The sequence below is a fragment of the Budorcas taxicolor genome, chromosome 11 (assembly GCF_023091745.1).
Source record: "Budorcas taxicolor isolate Tak-1 chromosome 11, Takin1.1, whole genome shotgun sequence".
Lineage (NCBI taxonomy): Eukaryota > Metazoa > Chordata > Mammalia > Artiodactyla > Bovidae > Budorcas > Budorcas taxicolor.
Genome location: NC_068920.1, coordinates 100,211,822 through 100,228,981, shown reverse-complemented (window position 1 = coordinate 100,228,981; position 17,160 = coordinate 100,211,822). Strand labels below are relative to the sequence as shown.

The following is a 17,160-nucleotide window of genomic DNA, read 5'->3' as shown; positions in this document are numbered from 1 at the left end:
AAAAATGTTATAAAAATTTAACATTATCTAACACCATATTCATTCTTCACTTCACCTTGTGTATTCTTTTTTCCTCCCACCCATCCCCAAATATTTCTTTTCTTTTGAAGGATTTTTCTATGGATTGTGGGATTTGTTATGCCTATCAACTTGATGGTGCCATTCCTGATCAAGTGTGTGATAATTCACAGTGTGGCCAATCTTTCCATTATATATGCTTATATGAGGTAAAAATAAAAATATCAGCAAGACTTAACAGCGTAGGAAATACACATGTGAAATCTAAAATAAAATCTGTTTAGCCAATAGTGATCACCTTTTTGGCCATTAGCTCCTTTACCATTCATTCCAAATGCCCTGTTTCATTTTTTCATGATTACTGATGAACTTAGAAATGTTCTAAAGTATCCAAGAAGGGGGGACATGTATCTAGACTATATTCATGGATTTTTCACTGATGTATAACAAATTAAAGATTCTGATGGAACATTGGAATCTTTGTGTAAATATCTCATGTAACCACAAAGTAGACTCAACCAAGTAGGACTAATGGTGGCAATAAAGTGAAATGGAGCTAGTACTACAGAGTACCTGTTACTTTTCAGGCTATAGAATAAATGTAATAATCCTACTTTTGATATTAAGAGTGCATTTTGTGATCCGAATATCTCACAACACCTAGTCAGTGACACTTTCCTTACTATTTATTATATGTTAAGTCTGCTTTCATTCCTGTCTGCAGTCACTTGCTCTCTAGCATTTATCTTAGGGCACAGCGGACATGTAATTAACTATGTGTGCATCTGTCTACAAAAACAACCTGTCATTGTATAGTGCTTTCACTGTTCAAAGACTTCCTTAAAATCACCTCATGATTTTTGTGATTAGTTTAGTGGCTGGTGCTATCTGCAGTTTAACAGCGGAGAATTTAGGTAGGGATGTCAATTCACCGTATATAAAATCATAAAATATGAGGTCTAATTATAGAGATACTCTTAAGGGAACATATGCTTTCTTTTGTAATAATGAAAATTCATTTAATTTTTAAAAATGGGTTGCCTCCTGCTTGTAATTAATGGGTTGAGAATTAACCCCACTACTGGTGATTAAGATCAGAATTAATACCTAAATTTTAAGAGCCTATGGTATCTTTTATAGCAGGAGTTCTTAATTTGTGATTCATGGATTTAGGTTAGGTCTGTGAACTCCATGGATTTGAACACACTATTTTGGGGTACAGCTGTGCTAGGGTAGAGAAGGTGCATGCATTTTATCAGATCCTTAAAGGGGCCTGTAATTTGATTATAAATCAGTGGTACAGACCTTAAAATCCATCCTGGTTTCCCCTTGTTTTTCAGCATTTTAGTAGTTTGGTATTGGCTCAGAAAATGTTTCTCTTTACTCTTGCAAGAGAAAATTAAGAAGGCAAATCTTCTGACATAAAAATATAATGTACTCAAAAAGAATGAAATGATATTTGGAGTACCTGTAATCATGTTGACATTCCTCCTCTTTTCTTCTCTGTTCACAATTTTCAGTGGTTGAGAGGACTACTGACTAGTAGACAGAGTTTTAACATCATGTTCGGTGAATGTCCGTATTGTAGTAAGGTAAGCAATTTATTTGTCACATTTCATAAAACTGTACCTAGCTTCCAGTAATGTGTTTTAGAAGATTTATTTATATAGTATAGAAGATTTATATATATAGTACATATAGTATACAATTTGATAGTGTATCAGTATATATAAAACTTTTAGAAGCATTTGTCAATTTATTTTAAAAAAACTTCTAAGATAAATTTGCCTCTATTAATATTTTAATTTATAAATCTCTTTTGATCAAAAATAGGTTAACCCCTTTTCTAGTTTTCCTAAATGATCTGAATCTTAAGTATTTTATCTTATTTATTCTTACCTATTCATTACACCATTTCTAATATAAAGCATTCCTCTCTTTCTATAAGCCAATTACCTTGAAAATGTCTGGGAGAAAAGCCTGAAATAAGAATGCAGCATTCCTGTGAAGAGCTAGAAACTTAAATTATCAAAAGGATTTTATTTGATAACTTCAGAGAAAATATAAAGCAAGACATACTAATATCAAAAGAAAAATAATGGTGAAGGCATAATAATATATATCTACTTTTATATCTTCGCTAAATGTAAACTGGGACACTGTAAACCAGAATCCTGTAGAACTGTCTAATTCTGTGACCTCCATACCATTTGTAGAAGTGTTTGTGTACCAAGATGGAGAGCTTGACTTGTTGAACATATCTGGATTGGTAAAATCTTGATGGGGTTCATAAAATGAATTTGGGAATTGTATTCGGCTGGATTCGTGTGGAGAACTTTTTACGTCATTTTGAAATTCTTGAGACTCACAATATTTTTGTCTTCTTCTTGTGCTTTCCTATGAGAAAATACATATTTATTATGTGTTAGGTTTGAGTTATCCAAGTATTTTAGTGTATTCTTTAAGAATGCTAAATAAAATGTGTTACATAAGATCAAGTTTTTATGTGCTTTATTATTTTTCCTGAGAAGTTATTTTTAGGTTCTGGATTTTAAGTATTTATAAAGCATCAAACAATCGATCTGGTTAATTTGATTGGATCTTTTAAACAAAGAAGTAGGCTATTTCTTAAATAATTTATAATCTAAAGATAAGATAGCATATGAAAATAATGATTTTTTGGGCAAGAAAAAAAACAGGCTTAATCTGATGGGGATAAGAACAGTCATCATTAGAAGGCTTTTTTGGTCAGTAATAATTAAAGATGCTAGAAGCACTGGGGCACGATGGTACTTGTGGACTGTGCACCCACATAGCGTGGTATCAGCCAGTGGCCTGTCCACTGTAGCTTTCTGCCCAAGCACCATTATCTTCCCATAACAGACCTCAAGAAGACAGCTGGTAAAAATCTATTTGTTCAGAAATTGACCTGAGAAAAGATGCTCACTCTAACCTCCTATGCAAAAAGGAATCAGTCTATACAAGTTAGTTTTACCATGCCCAAAGAGATGTCTTGAAGGCTCTTCAGCTTTTCCATTAAGAAATTACTGAGATAACTATAAACTGCTGCCTGAGAACTAAGAAAGTCACACAAATGAAAGTTTCCTAAAGTTTTGTCAGTTTAATTCACTAAAAAGGCAAAATGAGTTAATAGTTATTCCAGTAGGCCAATAAAGCATTTCTTTCACAAAGAAATATACCATCAAATAATATTTCTAAAGGATAAGAACCACAGGTAAGCTAACTTAAACTGTATTTACATACAACTTAACTTACATGTAGAAACGAATGATCTAGTTAGTCCTCATCTAGGTAAAAATAGAAGTCGACTATTGAAATTTCAAGACAGTCCTGTCCTGTGTGACCTACATACCTTGTCTCTCCTTAAGCAACAACAGATGATGTCAAATGGGAAAGCACTCATAGAAGGATTTAACCCTCAGCTGTCTTCCTAAGAGCTCTGATTGGGAAAGACAGTCTATGGTAGGACTGGATAAGTGGCTCACTGACTGCCTGTTTATGAGTAAAGTTTTATTGGTACACAGCCCTACTGACCACCACTACTCCTTTATTAAGCAAGGGATAGCAAATAGGCAGCATCTCACATCCTTACTAGAAAACATTGCTTTTAGTAATTAACTGAGAACTACTAGACATAAATGGCAAAAGGCAAAAAAACTGGAAGAAACTCACTTGTTCTTCAACACTACATCCATACCTCAGAATACCACCTAGCAATAAAAAAAAGAATGAGCTATCAATAGATGCAAAATTTGGATGGATCTCACAGACATTATGGGGAAAGAAACAAAACCAATCTGAAGTTACATAGTGTATAATTTGGTTTATACTGACATACTCAAAATGACCACATTACAGTGATGCAAAACAGACCAATGCTTTCCAGGGTTTGGGACTGGGGGGACCATGTCACTATAAAGCAACCAGGATACTGAAGATGTTAAAAGTAGAAAAGAATATTATGAACTACACAGTGCTGACAGATTTGACAAATTAAATGAAATGGACAAATTCCTTGACAGATCAGTTACCAAAACTGACATAAGAAGAAAAGGAAAATCTAATAATCATGTGACAGAGAGTAAATTCATAATTTAAAATTTTACAACAAAACTATAGACTTAGATAGTTTTCTTGCTAAACTCTCATTCATGAAAGACAAATCTTATTGAAACATTTTCTGAAAATAGATACTTCCCTCTAATTTAACTTGCACAGTGACTGGAAAACAAAATCACACAAGGATACTGAAACAAAAAATTACCACTATCTCTCATCAATGGAAATATAAAAATCTATAATGGAAAAACAGCAAATTGAATTCAGTATGACAACACATCGTTAACTAAGTGGAGTTTATTATACTAGTAAAGATGAAAAATTATATGATCTGAACACATCCCAAAAAACAATACCCATTCCTGACTAAAATTTATTCTTCAGTAAACTATAAATACAATGAAATTTCCTGAGCCTGATAATAAAGGGCATTTAGGAAAAATCTACAGCGAACATCATAGTTAATAGTGAAAGAATGAATGCTTTCCCCCTAAAATGAGGAATATAAAACGGATGCCCACTCATTACTACACTGTATAGTCAATATAGTATTAGAGGTCCCAGCAGGTGCAATAAGACATGAAAGAAATGAAAGACATGTACATTAGGAAGAAAAGTTTCAGAAAACATGGCTGATTATGTAAAAAATCCTAAGGATACAAAAGAACTACTAGAACTAATGAAGTGAATCGCAGGAAGATCTCAAGACACAAGGGCATTACAATTTCATTTCTATATACCAGCAACAAATAACTGGAATATGAAGTTTTTGAAAAATGACATTTAGAATAGGATTAAAAACCAAAATACTGAGACATAATTTTAATGGAAGCAGTGTAGGCTATCTACACTAAAAAATATTGTTTAAAGAAACAAACGGAGAGAAGTGTCAAGTTCTTGCACTGGAGAATTCAATGTTGTTGGGATTTCAGTTCCCTTTAGACTGATCTTTAGATTCAGTGTAGTCCCAATTAAAATCCGACTCTGCTGTTTAGTGGAAATTAACAAGATGATTCTTAAAGTTTTAATGGAGGGGACCATGATCTAAAATGGCCATGGCATCTTTGAAGAAAAGAAAGGGGCTGAAGGACTACCTGATTTCAGAACTAAGGATAAACAAATAAACTGATCGAAAAGAGAGTCTAGAAATAGAACCATGTTTATATAGTCAGCTGACTTCTGAAAAGGGCTCCAAAGAAATTAAATTAGAAAAGTCTTTTTAAGTATTTACTCTGGGACTTCCCTGGTGGGCCCACTGGCTAAGATCCTGTGCTTCCAAAGTAGGAGGCCTGGGTTTGCTCCCTGGTCAGGAAATGATCCCACATGCCACAGCTAAGACCCAGTGCAGCCAAATAAGTAAATATTAAAGAAACGGTCTGGGGATAACTGGCTTACAACATTGAAAAAAATGAACGTCAACCTCTATGTCACTCACACTATACCCAATTGATTTGAGATGGCTCATAGACCCAAATATGAAAGCTAAAACTATAGACCTTCTAAAAGATATCAAAATAACTTTGTGATCTTCAAGCAGGCAAATTGATAGACTGAATTTCAAATAAAAACAAAAAGTTTCTGTTCATAAAAGCCTAAATAAATAGGCAGGATGCACACAAGGAGAACATTTCTGCAATATAGATATTGAACAGCGGATGTGGAATATGTAGAGAATTCCTATATCTTAAAAACAATTATCCAAATAAAAGATAAAAACACTTGAAAGGGCACTTCACACAAGAACACATATGAGTGGCTAGTCAGCACATGAAAAGGTGCTCACAATGATTAGTTATCAGGTAAATGATAACTGGAATCACTATGACATACTAATACACACAATGCTATAATGGCTAGAAAGACTTACAAACACCAAATAGTGCGGAGGGAGGATGTGGAATGGCTGGAATTTGCATACATTATTGGTGGGAGTATAAAATAGCAAGTATCTGTTAGCTTTTTATAATGTTGAACATACATCTCTCCTGTTACCCAGCAATTCCACTTCTCAGGACAAACAGAACATATCCATAGAAGGACTTGTGTCATAACTGCAGACAGTGACTGTGGCCATGAAATTAAGATGCTTGCTCCTTGGAAGGAAAACTATGATAAACTCAGCATATTAAAAAGCAGAGACATCACTTTGCTAACATAGTTAAGTTACGGTTTTCTCAGTAGTCATGTATGGATGTGAGAGTTGGACCATAAAGAAGGCTGAGTGCCAAAGAATTGATGCTTTTGAACTGTGGTGCTGGAGAAGACTCTTGAGAATCCCTTAGACAGCAAGGAGATCAAAGCAGTCAGTCCTAAAAGAAATCAATCCTGAATGTTCATTGGAAGGACTGATGCTAAAGCTGAAACTCCAGTACTTTGGCCACCTGATGCGAAGAACTGACTCATTGGAAAAGTCCCTGATACTGGGAAAGATCAGGAAGAGGGCAGGAGGAGAAGGGGGCCACAGAGGATGAGATGGTTAGACAGCATCACCGATTCAATTACATGAATTTGATCAAACTCCGGGAGATAGTGAAGGACAGAGGAGCCTCGGGTGCTGCAGTCCATGGAGTCAGAGTCTCACACTACTTAGCAACTGAACAACAAGAAGGGTCAGGGGAAGCCCAGGTGCCCACTAATAGGAGAATGTATATACAAATTATGATGTAACTATACAATGGAGTATTACTCAACACGAAAAAGAACAAATTACTGGTGGGTGCAATAATATGGAGAAATTTCAAGAAACCATGCTGAGTGAAAGAAGCTAGAAAAGAGGGCATACCATACAACTACATGTATGTGAGGGGCTTCCCTGGTTGCTCAGGTGGCAAAGAATCTGCCTGCAATGCAGGAGACCCAGATTTAAACAAAACTAAATTTAGTGACGAAAATCAGAATATAAGTTGTCCCTGAGGGAAAGGGACTGACTGAGAAAAGGAACAAAGAACTTTCAGGAGTGATAAAATCTATACACACCTATCGCATTACCACCCCAATTAAAACAAATCCATTTCTTTTCTTGGAATGTGGGCATCAGTATTTTTATATCCCTCTCTACTACATACTCAAGTGATACCAGTGCCCATTAAGGGTTGAAAAAGAGCATTCAAGAACCTCTAAATTTTGTCACTGAGTAATATTTGTCTTTAATTTTATAAATGGGAACTATAAAATTTTATAAATGGGAACTTCTGTTCATTTGAAGTAGATTATCAATTTAAAAAGAAAACAGAAAACAAATGATGCTACCATTGTTTTAATAACAATAAATGCAAAAGACTCCTATTAGTACTAAAAAAGCATCTCTCTCTCTCTCTCTCTCGATAAACTTGTATGCTTGCTGGTTACATGAGAAATGCCTACCTAGTATGCTTCTAATTTTTGCCTTGGCTGCCAAGAAGTTCAGAGGCAAATTCAGTGCTCACTTTAGCAATTAACATCCCAGTTGGCTGATTAACCAATTTGTTTTTCTTTCTTTGGGTGGGGGAGAAATAGAAGAAGGGGGCATTGAATTATTTTGTTTCATATTATAAACTACCTCAAGTCATTTGGGGAAAATGATGTTATTTAAATAACAAAATGTTGGGTGTTCTGGGAAAAAATGTTTTGACTGCAGATATAAATACCTTGTATGCCTCTTGTCAAAAAAGGTTAAATTAGGAAAGATTTGCTGTTGCTTGAATGAGTCATCCGCTAGAGGTGAGTCACTAGCCAAAGAAATGATTGGATGATATAAAAAATATGTCATTTAAAAATACAACTGGACTTCTCTGGTGGTCCAGTGGTTAAGAAGCTGCCTGCCAATGCAGGGGTTCAATCTCTGGTCCAGTAAGATTCCACATGCCGTGAGGAAACTGAGCCCGTGTGCCCTAGAGCCTGTGAACCACAATGAGAGAAGCCACCACAATGAGAAGCCCACAGCTCAGCAGGACTAGAGAGCAGTCCCTACTCACTGCACTAGAAAAAGCTTGCACTCAGCAAGGACCACCCAGTGCAGCCAAAAATAATAAAGAATAGTATATACAAGCACGGTGACAGGGACACTCTCACACCTGTTGATGAGCTGGACACTGGAGGAGTCTACGTAAAAGTGTGGAATACAGTGAGTCCCTTGGGGTCACAGACAGCATAACAAATTCAAGTGCATTTCATTACATTCTCAGGCTGAAGAAAGAATCAGATCTGTAGGCAAAGGTGCTCACTGTCATTCTGTTTCTGTGATAACTGGTGTTGGCTGCTTTGGTTTTATCTGCCGGATAGGATATTTTCTGTCCTTTATTTTTTAGTGCAACTGTGCAACCTTGGTCCTCAGGAAAAAATAAAAATCTTTATTCCCAAAGGGCATATTCGAATGTAACCTGAAGGAAGACAACAAGAAAACACCTCTTACCCGCACTGTTTCACTGTTAAACAATCCAATCAGCTTCTCCTCCTCTTGCACTTTTCTCCTTGGTGTACGGGACTCAGCACTTCTCTCACTGTGGCCTTTTTTTTCTGTTAACGTATCCTGCACCTGATAGACTTGTTTTGCTGCAGCCTTTCGTGAATCAACCTGTTGACACACAGGAAGTAATGACATACACAGTGAAAACTTTTGACATTTGTAAAAGAAAACTGCATTCATGTCCAGATTCTTGAAAAACCTATACTTGCCAATCTTTGAAAAGAGGAAGAAATAAAGAGTAAACCAACAAATGGAAGTTACAGAAAAATAGAGTAGTTGGCAAGATCCAGGCCTATTCTCATCAATAGGACAAGACCAATTAAAATTAGTGTCACTGTTGTGCACTCTTTAGAAATTATCTCTACAGATAACTTGCTTATTGAAAACGGCATTTTTTTACAAAAAACTGTCACATTTTAAAACTGCACATGAATTCATTATTAACCTTTGCTGGGAGTGGATCCAGCACATCTTTTCAGTTTAAATTCTTATTAATTAGAATCTTAGTTTCCTATCACTGAAGTGAGCCTAATTAATGTGAACATATAAAAGGAGCTTATGATATTGCTTACTTTTTTATACAGGTAATTTAACCTTTGAACAGATGAATAACAGTCCATGTCATCTAATTCTGTGTACCAGTATCAGAGGTTAAATTCTATAACAAGCTTGCTGTCTCTAAGGTTTCTTTTTCACACCATGCTGTTATCTGGGGGGATGACTGACTCTCAATAACCTTGAAGGAGACACGGAAATAGAAGGGCAGCTCCCACAATACTGTTGGAAGATTGAAAGCCACAGTGATGATCCTTATGTGAAGTATTTGTTCAGCAGCTTCATGTTTACAGCAGCTGAAAGTGCCATCACCTTTTTTTCATGGGTTAAATAGGGGGCAGAAGATAGGAACAGTACAAGGGGAAATAATGGAGTAGCCAGTGCCAAACTAGAGAATGAATTACATTGGCTGGCCAAGCAGAGCCTTAATTTGTAGTCTCTCAATTTTTAGCTTCTATTGCCAAATGTGTTCACTCTTTCCCTTTAAAATATGCTGGTGTTTTGTGGCTAGGTTTAAGCTGTCACAACACCATTCTTTATTCAGCCCTCCTCTCGGATCCCAGGTTCTCAAAGGGTAGCAAAGCCACTGCTTCTCAGTAACCTGAAAATTGGAATTCCTGTCTGATCACTCAGGGGTTCTTTATTTCTATCACTCAACTCTCTCTAACTCCTAGGAAAATTCATGTGTAACCACCTCATGAGCCAGTTTTCCATTGAAGTTGTCTTGGTAATAAATGCCCATCATACCACGAGTGTGAAACAAAGGGTTTCCCAAGGCTGCTCTACACAGTTCTATCCTAATAAACTGGTGACTTGCCAATCATCAAGAAATGCGTTCTGTGACATAAAGGATTAGTTGAGATATTAATTGATGATTTTGGTGCCTCTTGTATGCTAGGCACTTTAGATATGACAGTTTTGGACCCAGAAGCCTCTGACGCACAAACAAAATTTGTTCTAAAATATTCAGTCCTCTGTGAGGCCTCCTGGAAGAGACAGTGCCTTCCTGGATCTGCTGCCAGTTGGCTGGATGGTCAAGCTGTGTTGCCGTGAGCACTTCTAGCTGATAAAACAATATCCAGTTTATGGAAAATTTCTATTTCTAGGGAAACTTAAAATTGTAAGAGCAAAGTGGGATCATGAAGTTTAATCCTTACTTGTGAACAGAGTAAAAGTTTTTCTCAAAGATATAAAACTAATTATAGAAAACACTTTGGATATCTCACATAATCAAATAGAAGGACACTATCCAAATGTGTGTCACTTTCCAGAAAGTGGCTATTCAAATAAGCTAATTTTTATTTAATTTTCCATTGACACTTCACATTGTTTTACAAAATAAGGAATAATTTTATACTTCTAAAATTCAATAAGCAAAAATATGCTTATAATTAAGAATTTATATGCTACTTTTTCTCACACAGAAAATAAATATGAAGATAAGTTTAACAGAATTATTTTGGGACAAAAAGCTAAAGAAAGAAATCTATAGATTTTTAAGGTCAATACAAAGATTACTACTACCCATAATAATTTATTCACCCCTGCATTTGCTATGCAAAACCTCAGATTTAGGGTGAAATAAGGAACAAACTTTTTCTTGCCTGAAACGTAGGAAAGCTTGAATATTCTAAACTATGACCTATAGCTATTCCCTGCCTCCATAAGCATTCTTACTGAATATGATTTCCTTCAGTGAATTCTGGACATGACAACCCAATGGATGGCATAAATAAAGAGGTGGCCCTGATGATAGATTCTTCTCATTCAATTCTAGTCTCTTCACAACTACCAGAGAGTAATTTCAGCTAGCCTACTGTCACCTTGATTGAGCCAAATACTGCCAAAGACCTGCTTTTCAGGACAAAATATCAGTATCTCCAACACCTTAAGAAAAGTTTCAGTTCAGTTCAGTCGCTCAGTCGTGTTTGACTCTTTCTGACCCCATGAATTGCAGCACGCCAGGCCTCCCTGTCTATCACCAACTCCCGGAGTCTATCCAAATTCATGCCCATCGATTCGGTGATGGCATCCAGCCATCTCATTCTCTGTCGTCCCCTTCTCCTCCTGCCCCCAATCCCTCCCAGCATCAGAGTCTTTTCCAGTGAGTCAACTCTTCACATGAGGTGGCCAAAGTACTGGAGATTCAGCTTTAGCATCAGTCCTTCCAATGAATATCCACGACTGATCTCCCTTAGAATGGACTGGTTGAATCTCCTTGAAGTCCAAGGGACTCTCAAGAGCCTTCTCCAACACCACAGTTCAAAAGCCATCGATTCTTCGGCGCTCAGCTTTCTTCACAGTCCTACTCTCACATCCATACATGACCAGTGGAAAAACCATAGCCTTGACTAGATGGAAGAAAAGTTACTTACTCCTTGGAAGAAAAGTTATGACCAACCCAGATAACATATTCAAAAGCAGACATTACTTTGCCGACTAAGGTCTGTCTAGTCAAGTCTATGGTTTTTCCAGTAGTCATGTATGGGTGTGAGAGTTGGACTGTGAAGAAGGCTGAGCGCCGAAGAATTGATGCTTTTGAACTGTGGTGTTGGAGAAGACTCTTGAGAGTCCCTTGGACTGCGCAGAGATCAAACCAGTCCATCCTGAAGGAGATCAGCCCTGGAATTTCTTTGGAAGGAATGATGCTAAAGCTGAAACTCCAGTACTTTGGCCACCTCATGCGAAGAGTTGACTCATTGGAAAAGCCTCTGATGCTGGGAGGGTTTGGGGGCAGGAGAAGAAGCAGACGACCGAGGATAAGATGGCTGGATGGCATCACGGACTCAATGGATGTGAGTCTGAGTGAACTCCGGGAGATGTTGATGGACAGGGAGGCCTGGCATGCTGCGATTCATGGGGTCGCAAGAGTCGGACACGACTGAGCAACTGAACTGAACTGAAATGACTAGATGGACCTTTGATGGCAAAGTAATGTCTCTGCTTTTCAATATGCTATCTAGGATAGTCATAACTTTTCTTCCAAGGAGTAAGCGTCTTTTAATTTCATGGCTACAGTTACCATCTGCAGTGATTTTGGAGCCCAAAAAAATAAAGTCTCACACTGTTTCCACATCTATTTGCCATTAAGTGATGGGACCAGATGCCATGATCTTCGTTTTCTGAATGTTGAGCTTTAAGCCAACTTTTTCACTATCCTCTTTCACTTTCATCAAGAGGCTTTTTAGTTCTTCTTCACTTTCTGCCATAAAGGTGGTGTCATCTGCATATCTGAGGTTATTGATATTTCTCCCGGCAATCTTGATTCCAGCTTGTGCTTCTTCCAGCCCAGCATTTCTCATGATGTACTCTGCATATAAGTTACATAAGCAGGATGACAATATACAGCCTTGACGTACTCCTTTTCCTATTTGGAACCAGTCTGTTGTTCCATGCCAGGTTCTAACTGTTGCTTCCTGACCTGCATATAGGTTTCTCAAGAGGCAGGTCAGGTGGTCTGGTATTCCCATCTCTTTCAGAACTTTCCATAGTTTATTGTGATCCACACAGTCAAAGGCTCTGGAGTAGTCAATAAAGCAGAAATAGATGTTTTTCTGGAACTCTCTTGCTTTTTCCATGATCCAGCAGATGTTGGCAATTTGATCTCTGGTTCCTCTGCCTTTTCTAAAACCAGCTTAAACATCTGGAAGTTTACGGTTCACATATTGCTGAATCCTGGCTTGGAGAATTTTGAGTATTACTTTACTAGCATGTGAGATGAGTGCAATTGTGCGGTAGTTTGAGCATTCTTTGGCATTGCCTTTGTTTGGGACTGGGATGAAAACTGTCCTTTTCCAGTCCTGTGGCCACTGCTGAGTTTTCCAAATTTGCTGGCATATTGAGTGCAGCACTTTCACAGCATCATCTTTCAGGATTTGAAATAGCTCAACTGGAATTCCATCACCTCCCCTAGTTTTGTTCATAGTGATGCTTTCTAAGGCCCACTTGACTTCACATTCCAGGATGTCTCGCTGTAGGTGAGTGATCACACCATCATGATTATCTTGGTCATGAAGATCTTTTTTGTACAGTTTTTCTGTGTCTTCTTGCCACCTCTTCTTCATATCTTCTGCTTCTGTTAGGTCCATACCATTTCTGTCCTTTATCCAGCCCATCTTTGCATGAAATGTTCCCTTGGTATCTCTAATTTTCTTGAAGAGATCTCTAGTCTTTCCCATTCTGTTGTTTTCCTCTATTTCTTTGCATTCATTGCTGAGGAAGGCTTTCTTATCTCTTATGTATTCTTTGGAACTCTGCATTCAGATGCTTATATCTTTCCTTCTCTCCTTTGCTTTTTGCTTCTCTCTTTTCACAGCTATTTGTAAGGCCTCCTCAGATAACCATTTTGCTTTTTTTGCATTTCTTTTTCTTTGGGATGGTCTTAATCCCTGTCTCCTGTACAGTGTCATGAACCTCCATCCATAGTTCATCAGGCACTCTGTCTATCAGCTCTAGTTCCTGAAATCTATTTCTCACTTCCACTGTATAATCATAAGGGATTTGATTTAGGTCATACCTGAATGGTCTAGTGGTTTTCCCTACTTTTTTCAATTTAAGTCTAAATTCGGCAATAAGGAGTTCATGATCTGAACCACAGTCAGCTCCCGGTCTTGTTTTTGCTGACTGTATAGAGCTTCTCCATCTTTGGCTGCAAAGAATATAATCAATCTGATTTCGGTATTGACCATTTGGTGATGCCCATATGTAGAATCTTCTCTTGTGTTATTGGAAAAGAGTGTTTGCTATGAGCAGTGCATTCTCTTGGAAATAGTCTATTAGCCTTTGCTATGCTTCATTCTGTACTCCAAGGTGAAATTTACCTGTTACTCCAGGTGTTTCTTGACTTCCTACTTTTGCATTCCAGTCCCCTATAATGAAAAGGACATCTTTTTGGGGTGTTAGTTCTAAAAGGTCTTATAGGTCTTCATAGAACTGTTCAACTTCAGCTTCTTCAGCATTACTGGCTGGGACATAGGCTTGGACTACCGTGATATTGAATGGTTTGCCTTGGAAACAAACAGAGATCATTCTGTCATTTTTGAGATTGCATCCAAGTCCTGCATTTCAGACTCTTTTGTTGACCACGATGGCTACTCCATTTCTTCTAAGGGATTCCTGCCCACAGTAGTAGATATAATGGTCATCTAAGTTAAATTCACCCATTCCAGTCCATTTTAGTTCTCTGATTCCTAAAATGTCGATGTTCACTCTTGACATCTGTTTGACCACTTCCAATTTGCCTTGATTCATGGGACCTAACATTCCAGGTTCCTATGCAATATTGCTCTTTATAGCATCAGACCTTGCTTTTATCACCAGTCACATCCACAGCTGGGTGTTGTTTTTGCTTTGTCTCCATCCCTTCATTCTTTCTGGAGTTATTTCCCCACTGATCTCCAGTAGCATACTGGGCATTTACCGACCTGGGGAGTTCTTCTTTCAGTATCCTGTCATTTTGCCTTTTCATACTGTTCATGTGGTTCTCAAGGCAAGAATACTGAAGTGGCTTGCCATTCCCTTCTCCAGTGAACCACGTTCTGTCAGACCTCTCCACCATGACCCGTCTGTCTTGGGTGGCCCCACAGGGCATGGCTTAGTTTCATTAAGTTAGACAAGGCTGTGGTCCGTGTGATCAGATTCGCTAGTTTTCTGTGATTATGGTTTTAGTGTGTCTGCCCTCTGATGCCTTCTCGCAACACTTACTGTCTTACTTGGGTTTCTCTTACCTTGGATGTGGGGTATCTCTTCACGGCTGCTCCAGCAAAGTGCAGCTGCTGCTCCTTACCTTGGACGAGGGGTATCTCCTCAGGGCTGCCCCTCCTGACCTAAGTAAACAAAAGTTTACTTCTAGTTATTTCCATTAATAGTATTTGAGGATTTCAAGAAGGCACCTCAGTTTACAGGGCACAGTTTATGATGCCTAGTATTGGAAAAATCATTCCCTCCTTTTTTTTTTTCCCCCAAAAGATGCTATAAGTTTCTAAGATTCTTATCGTGATATGCTATTTTCCAATACCTAGCCAAAACATTTTTGTTATAACTACTAAATTGAAAGGTACATCTGGGACCTCCCTGATCGTCCAATGGTTAAGAGTTCCCCCTTCCAATGCAGGGAATGTGGGTCTGAGCCTTGGTCAGGAAACTAACATCCCACATGTCTTCAGGGGAACTAAGCCCACATGCTGCAACTACTGAGCCTGTGTACCTCAACTAGAAAGCCTGCGTGCCGCAGAGTCCACACACTCTGGAGCCCACACAACACAACTTGAGAGAAACCCCGCAGCCCTACTGAAGAGCCCACCAAGAGCCCACAAAGATTCCTTGTGGCACAAATAAGATCTGACACCGCCAAAAATAAATATTTAGAAAATAAAAAAAAGGCACAAAGCAAGCTGAGGGAAATAACACTTAAAAATTAAATATTCATAACTTTCATTTGAAGACTGAATTAGAAACATTTTGTTTATCTAATTATATATGTTTCCAGATCTACTGACTTCTTTTTTTCAAGAATCTTTGTCTAAAAAGCACAAGTCTGGAGTTCATTATTTATTCTGTTAAACAATTAGGTCCATGTATAGAAAACAAGAAATGTTATTAGTTGCTAATAAGGGAATTCTGTCTAAAAAGAGAGAAATTTTGGGCCATGTGATTGATATTCATTCTGGACTTAAAAATGATTTTTGTTATGGAAGCAATGAACGATGGAAACTATCCTGTAGTTGATCATTCAGGAGAATTGAGTTCAAGATATTTTATATTATCATACTGTGTTTTTGATCATCTTCAAGTCTAGGTTTTGCAGCATTTCAAAATCTGTAAACTTAATTTAAAAATAAAAAGATACTTCAGGTGTGGTCACATATGGTGAATCTATATATATAATTATTAAATATATTCAGTTCAGTTCAGTTCAATTGCTCAGTCATGTCCGATTCTTTGTGACCCCATGAACTACAGCACGCCAGTCCTCCCTGTCCATCACCAACTCCTGGAGTCCACCCAAACACATATTGATCGAGCCAGTGATGCCATCCAACTATCTCATCCTCTGTCATCTCCTTCTCCTCCTGCCCTCAATCCCTCCCAGCATCAGGGTCTTTTCAAATGAGTCAGCTCTTCACATCAGGTGCCCAAAGTATTGGACTTTCAGCTTCAACATCAGTGCCTCCAATGAACACCCAGGACTGATCTGCTTTAGGATGGACTGGCTGTATCTCCTTGCAGTCCGAGGGACTCTCAAGAGTCTTCTACAACACCACAGTTCTAAAGCATCAATTCTTCAGCACTCAGCTTTCTTTATAGTCCAACTCTCACATCCATACATGACCACTGGATAAACCATAGCCTTGACTAGATGGACCTTTGTGGACAAAGTAATGTCTCTGCTTTTTAATATGCTGTCTAGGCTGGTCTTATCTTTCCTTCCAAGGAGTAAGCGTCTTTTAATTTCATAGCTGCAATCACCATCTGCAGTGATTTTGGAGCTCAGAAAAATAAAGTCAGCCACTGTTTCCACTGTTCTCAAAATACTAGAGAAATAAAGTCAATGTTCAATAAATATTGATCTGCTATGAAGTATATCCCGATTCATCTCAGTGTCTATATACTGGGGCTGATCAAACAGAAATTAACTAAAGTCTTAAGAATCCATATTATTCTTAATGTTTTCTTTTTACTCATAATCAAAATGCTCTAATAAAAAGGGAAATACAATATTTTTGATTGAGGCTCATTGGAAAAAAATGTTTTATGTTCTATCTCTGCATATAAAAAATGGTTTCACAGCAAACCATTGAATTTGATGAAACTGAAAATTCTGGTGGATAATAATTAGAATTTTATATCAGAGGATATAGCTATCAGTTTTTTAAATGGCTTCTTTTATATTTCAATTAAGTTTATGAAACTGAAAAACTACAAAAAAGGAAAAAATCTACTTAAATTAGTGTAGATTAAGTGGTGACCATTATTGCAAGGGAAATACTATGTCAAGGAAATGGCTCTTTGTTTTGTTGCAAAAGTGATAAAAACCCCAAAGTCAATAAAACTGTTAAAATAAG

At 37.6% G+C, this 17,160-nt stretch overlaps 2 protein-coding genes across 5 annotated transcripts in view; one reads left to right on the top strand and one right to left on the bottom strand.

Annotated features, from left to right (window-relative positions):
- The window catches only part of FANCL (FA complementation group L), an 88,883-nt gene extending 86,881 nt beyond the window's left edge, over positions 1-2,002 (top strand). Inside the window, exons 12-14 of the mRNA XM_052649271.1 lie at positions 111-227; positions 1,539-1,610; positions 1,967-2,002. Coding sequence (XP_052505231.1) covers positions 111-227; positions 1,539-1,610; positions 1,967-2,002 — 225 coding nt within the window. The remainder of the gene's footprint in view (positions 1-110; positions 228-1,538; positions 1,611-1,966) is intronic.
- A 42-nt stretch (positions 2,003-2,044) lies between these two features.
- VRK2 (VRK serine/threonine kinase 2) overlaps positions 2,045-17,160 on the bottom strand; it is a 99,232-nt gene continuing 84,116 nt past the window's right edge. For 3 of the 4 annotated variants that reach the window (XM_052648495.1, XM_052648497.1, XM_052648494.1), the window contains exons 12-14: positions 14,824-14,922; positions 8,489-8,650; positions 2,045-2,415 (exon numbers count right to left, since the gene is read on the bottom strand). In XM_052648495.1, coding sequence (XP_052504455.1) covers positions 2,071-2,415; positions 8,489-8,650; positions 14,824-14,922 — 606 coding nt within the window. In that variant the 3' untranslated portion in view covers positions 2,045-2,070. Of the gene's footprint in view, positions 2,416-3,711; positions 3,750-8,488; positions 8,651-14,823; positions 14,923-17,160 lie in introns of all 4 variants that reach the window. The other variant, XM_052648498.1, reaches the window with a different exon arrangement.